Genomic DNA, 6000 nt, shown 5'->3' on the forward strand with positions numbered 1-6000 from the left:
AGCAATAGGAGAGAATTTCTTCAACTCAATGGAGAATTTATTTTTTTAAACTACAATTTACATCATAGTTAATGATGAAAGACTAAATACTTTTCCCTTACAGGTAGGAACAAAGCATGAATTTCCACTACCATCAGTTCTATTCATATACATAAGAGAGGCTGGCTTAAGGAGAAAAAGGAAGAAAAGAAAAACTATCCTTCCTCCCAGATGACATGATAATCTGTGAAGAAAATCCCCACTCTACAAAATATCTACTAAAATGATTTGAACAATCAAAATGAGTTTAACAAGTAACTGATTTAAAAAAAAAATCACAGAATACAAGGTCAATATACTAAAAAGATACAATTGATTTTCTACATGTTAGCAATGATTAATTTGAAAATACCACTCATGCTTGCATAAAAAATACAAAAAATTGCCGGACACTGTGGTATACGCCTATAATCCCAGTATCTTGGGAGGCTGAGGCAGGAGGATCACAAGTTCAAAGCCAGCCTCAGCAAAAGCAAGGCACTAAGCAATTCAATGAGACCCTGTCTCTAAATAAAAATACAAAATAGAGCTTGGGGATGTGGCTTAGTGGTCGAGTGTCCCCGAGTTCAATCCCCCCCAAAATATTAAAGATAAGCTTAATAAAATATATGCAAGCCTTGTGCACTGCGTACTATAAAATTTGCTGAGAGAATTTAAAGACCTAAATAAATTATGGGATACACCATACTTTTAAATCAGTAGATTCAATGTTATAAAGATGTCACTTTCCCCCAAATTTGTCTCTAGTGTAATTCTAACAGGACTATTTTTGGTAAAAAATGACAAGCCAATTTATATCAAATTAAAAGTATACGAGAATACAGAATAGTCAAAGCAATTTTGAAGAGGAATAAAGTTGTAGGACTCAAACATTATTTCAGGATATTATAAGCCTACAGTAATCAATTCAGTACAGTACTGGCAAAAAGATATGTATCTATGTGGACCAGAACAAAGTTCCAAAACATATGTATATAATTTTATATATATATATAATTTTATATATATATATATATATATATATATATATATAATTTTATATATATATATATAATGGTCAACTGCAGAAAACAGTAAAAACCAGAATTAACAAACCTATTACTCTTTTCTCACTGCCACCTCTCACTTCTTACTAAATTAACAGAACCATAGGAAACAGTGAAAATTAAAATAAGTGAATGACTTCAATTTTTAAAAGTCAGCTTTTTCATCACATTTTCTGTGTATTGCTGTCTCCAAACTCAGATATCTCACCTGGTTTAATTTTTCAGTTTGATTCAGCCTTGAAGTCTCCACTGCATTGAATGTGGAAGTCTTGTCCATGTTCAGTATTTGCTTTGGTGGTTCCATATTTGAAGTGTGTTGTGAAAAGCGTGGCTTTGCCACCACGCAGCCTGTAGAATATGACCCATGTTGTTTCATTCTAAATGGCTGGGTAAAAATTTTTCCTTTTGTGAATAACAGAAGAAAAAAACATTGTCACTAGCAATTTCTGGTGTGTATATATTAAAAATTACTGTGAGTTAACTGCCCTCAGCTTAAAGCAAAAATAAGGAAAGCCTACATTTTTATAGTAAGCCAATAAAACTTACCTACAATAAGTAATTAGTAATCAATAGGAAAAAAAAACAGGAAATCATAAGGACATTACCTAAAAGGTTGGGACAAAAACCACTTAAGATCACCTGAATATAATAGAGAAGCAGGATTTGATAGAGAAAAACCTAAAAAGCTGTATCTTGTTAGACCAAAAAAATCTCCAATTAAGGAGTTTGCTTAGAACTAAGATTCAAACTGGGTAGCCAGAGTATGGGAAGAGGAGAGGAAAAGCCATAGAGGAAAGAATAGCATTCTAGAGCATAAGCTTTTTCTTCAATATTTATAGGAAGGAGGAATACCACCAGGGAAGTATATTCTGCTGTACAATATGAAAGATATATTACTGGAAATCACCACAGCCTAGCTCTTTCTTGACCCCAAGATCAACTTCATCAAATAAACCAATTACTTCCAAGATATCCTGAAAGGAAAAATGGACCATAGATGGAGAACGTGACAATCCAATCCCAGGAAAGGCTATCCATCCCCACTATGCAATAAATTGGTAAACTGCTTTATCCAGTGTAACCTCATCTCCTATGTTTATACACCTCAATCTAATTTCCCTAAGTCTGAACGCCTCAAGAACACTAAGGTTGAGGGCTAGACCTGAAACACTCAGTAGCCTTCAGAACTTTCCCTGACCACAGCACATCCTCATATATTCAAACTACTATCCACCACCATTTAAATGATGCTTCATAAACTCATGACATTCTCAGTTTCACCCACACTAATTTAAATGCAAACTTTAGGAGGGGGACACTGGGACAGGCATAGAATTCTCCAAAACAGGTTGCCCCTCCACTCAGTGGATACATTCCATACTGTCCAGGTTTAGGGAGATATTATATGAATAATCACGTTAGTCTTGAGCCTTCAGCTAAAACTTATTACAAGCTTACTAAATGCTAGGCTCTTTACAGACATGTAAGGTCTTCAGCATAACTCCAAGTGGCAAGTATTATTATTTCTATTTTAAGGGTGAGGAAACTAGAGTTTAGACAGAGTAAGTAACTTGCCCCGCACTCAGTTTGCAAGTGGCAGGGCCCGATTTCAACTTTGATATACTCATGGAGCTTAGCAATTACCCATCTGTGTATGGAAGGATTGCTCCAACATTTGCTCATCCACAATACAATTATGTATGCTAACATGCTTACCTGCCGGCCATCCTCTCTGCTTTTCCACAGACATGCTTTTCTTTAGCTTCAACAAAGAACCTGCTCTAGTCTGCTCTACAGAAATGACATCTGAAGCTGCATTCAGCACTTCGAACATTGAGAGGAATCCATATTGCACATACTGAAACGATCGTCCAAATCGCTTGGCAAATGCCTTTTCAAAATCAGAAAGGAGAACAGGAGACAACGCCAAGAGGTCTTTCAGCTCACTCTTCACAACAGCTGGAAGAATAGGGGTCACCCTTCCTCGGTAAGGCACTCGACCAGAGCTTGTCCCAGAGCAAACAGTAGCCCTTCCCTTTGGCATGGAGCTTCGAACCTTATGGCTGCTCCTCTGCTTTGCAACTAAACTTGCAATTCCTTTGGTAGATTCATCTGGAATGGCTAGGGAAATATGGGAAAAAGAAATCATGGTGTAGATTAAAAAAAAAAAAAAACCTAAAGTATGCCCTTTATCTTTTTTTTTTTTTTTTTTGCTTATGTAAACAACTCTGAGGGCTCCAAGCAGCTGTTTATCCAGGTAGAGCACAATAAACAGGAAAGAAGCCTGTGGTTCTTCCATTTCTTGCATTCTGGGGAACAGCTTGTTAGTTCCTCTATTGGAGGATGGAATGAAAACCCAATCTATCATCATTATTGCTGATTGACCCCTGGAAGATTTGAAAATCTTGGAATGAAGAGCCAAGTTCCTTATAATGATGCTTTGTGTGCCTCATGGAAGTTAAAATAAGTTTTTGTAATTAGAAGTTCCCATGGTTATGTTTCTCCTAACTTCAGGTGCAACAACTTTAACTCATGCAAAACTGTGGGTTTTGTGAAAGCACCATTTTCCTGGGGACAGTTTCTTAATTCTGATCAAGTTCTGACTTTGTCTCAAAGGCACCTGTGATTCCTCCCCCGCTATTCCACCCGAAATTCAGATCCAATGCCTGGGACGCTGGATAACTGCAGATGTAGAGCAATTCTATACTAAGTGGTCATTTTTAATTACAAAGTTTACAAATTTCCAAAAATCTTAAACCTACCTTTCAGTATTACTGTACCATCCCCGCAGGGACAGACACTAACCACATCAGGCATGTCCAGCACCAGCTCCATAGTGGACCGATACCCAAGGATTCGGAGCGGTAAGTGGTTGCCAACCATCAAAAGGTACTCTTTTTCCAACTGCTGTGGAGTCAAACCATCTTTGGTGGAAATAAGAAGTGACCTTATTTCTTTCCTGAGGCATTCTTGTATACGTTCTTGTTCCGACATCGTACCCTGTAGAATTTAAGACAGAAAGCTGCTTATGAGGAAAAACAGGCAAACCCATGAAAATTTTATTATTATCATCATCATCATCATCGACTACTAGTGGGATATAAACTACTGAGATGCGAGTTGAGGGTGTTCTGGGCTCGTGCACCACAAACTCCACACCCAATTCAAACCCTGAAAACTCAAGCTGTGCTGAAGAACCTACGTGGGAATCAAGGCGCCACCGCCAGGGGCCAGTGCGAGAAGTCGCAGCCCGGCTCGGTCGTGGTTTGCCGAAGCGCCAACTCGGGTTCCGGGGGTGTCGTCCGCCGCTGCACACCTCGTACCAGGCGGACTCAGGACTGTTGGAACCAGGGCCGGGGACTGGGCACGCGCAGTTCGGTCCTCGACGCGCCAGAGACCACACCTGGAGACGTGCGCACCACACACTCCGTCCCTCCGGAGGCAACTCCGGGAAAGCTCCCGCTTCCTCTTACCTCAAGCCAACGACCTATCTCCGCCCGCCTCCTCCCTCTCCGCCCGGGCGGCGGCGACGGCGGGTCCCTTCCCTGCCCCAACGTCCCTCACTGCCGCTAGCGGGACTACGGTGTCGACTTTCCACCTGCCCGACGGCTTTCCGCGACGCGGAGCGGCAGATGGTGCCCCACTGTGGCCGGCGCTGCCGTTGCGGCTGCGGGAGTCGAAGGCGCTCGCCGGCGGGCCGCGGGGGAACCGCGCCTGCGCGATGGAGCGGGGGCGGCCGGGCGCGCAGCGTTCCAGCCCGAGGGCGCGCGGCGGGTGGGACGGTTGGGCGGGACGGCCCCCACAGGACCGCCACTCCGGGCCCGGCCTGGGGCCTATCCCGGGTGCGGGGCTGCTGGCCGCACTCCAAGGCGGCCTGGGTGGCCTTGCGGGATCGCCCGCGCCTACCTCCTCCGACGCGGTTCGAAGACACGAAGCGGGTTCGCGGCGCGTGGACCTCTTTAAGCACGTCCCGTGCGGGGCGGAGCAGCCCCGAGGGCAGGCGGGGAGAGGCCGCGTGGTTCTTAACCCGGGTCCGCCTCAGGCGCACCTGTAGAGTTATTAGTGGAACGAGGGATACCCAGGGCTGAGCTGCGGAGATTCCCCTGCAGTAGGCCCAGGTTTAATTGGACAGTTCTTGTTCTTGGCTGAGAATTACTGCGGAGCTCCAAGAAGCGACTTTAGATCCTTGGAGAGAGAAGTGAGTGAACACTCCAGGTGCCACTGGAGATTAGAATGGAGAGACTGAAGAAAAGAATATATTTGGACGGTTTGTTGTTATCTGCGGAATAAGCCAAGAGTTATAAGATCCATGAAGACCAGAACACAGCTTATAGAGAGGCATCAAGACTTTTCCTTAAAATGTTCAAAGAAACAAGTTAAACCCAAGAGACCTGAACACACACGTTCTGCCTAACCCCATGACATACACAGTTTTTAAAGCCCACGATGCCTAAATATGCAGTTAACGAACCAGGAATATTGAGGATCCCTGAAAGACAGGAAATAAACAAGATTTATAACTGGTTTATAGCAGAGTTACAGGACTAATTAGCAAATTAAGAAACAGGGAAAAATTATAAGATTTTGAAGATGGGCCCAGCCATTGCAACATTTGAATGACGTAAGTTACACAAACAAGAACAGAATGGGGATGCTATGATGTATAATTATAATGCACCAATTTAAAAATGAGGGGGAAAGAATGGTAGTGAGCATTGTGGAGTTAAAAAGGAGATGTCCCAGATTTGAACAGAAACACATCTTCAGATTTTAAGGGCCAACTCAGTCCTTACAATATCTACTTTTCAAAGATCCCATTTTAGACTAAGCCTAGGAGAAAGAGAATCAACAGATTTTTTTTTTTTTTACACAGAAATAGGTTATCTAGAAAGCAGTGGAAAATAAATTGCCATTG

The 6000-nt window shown here is 42.5% G+C and overlaps 1 protein-coding gene across 1 annotated transcript in view; it reads right to left on the minus strand.

The window, feature by feature from the left end:
- The window catches only part of Tdrd5 (tudor domain containing 5), a 66500-nt gene extending 62421 nt beyond the window's left edge, over positions 1 to 4079 (minus strand). The window contains exons 1-3 of the mRNA XM_026388505.2: positions 3848 to 4079; positions 2802 to 3206; positions 1294 to 1487 (exon numbers count right to left, since the gene is read on the minus strand). Coding sequence (XP_026244290.1) covers positions 1294 to 1487; positions 2802 to 3206; positions 3848 to 4079 — 831 coding nt within the window. The remainder of the gene's footprint in view (positions 1 to 1293; positions 1488 to 2801; positions 3207 to 3847) is intronic.
- Positions 4080 to 6000: the final 1921 nt, after the last annotated feature.

The sequence above is a fragment of the Urocitellus parryii genome, chromosome 9 (assembly GCF_045843805.1).
Source record: "Urocitellus parryii isolate mUroPar1 chromosome 9, mUroPar1.hap1, whole genome shotgun sequence".
In the NCBI taxonomy this organism is placed as follows: Eukaryota; Metazoa; Chordata; class Mammalia; order Rodentia; family Sciuridae; genus Urocitellus; species Urocitellus parryii.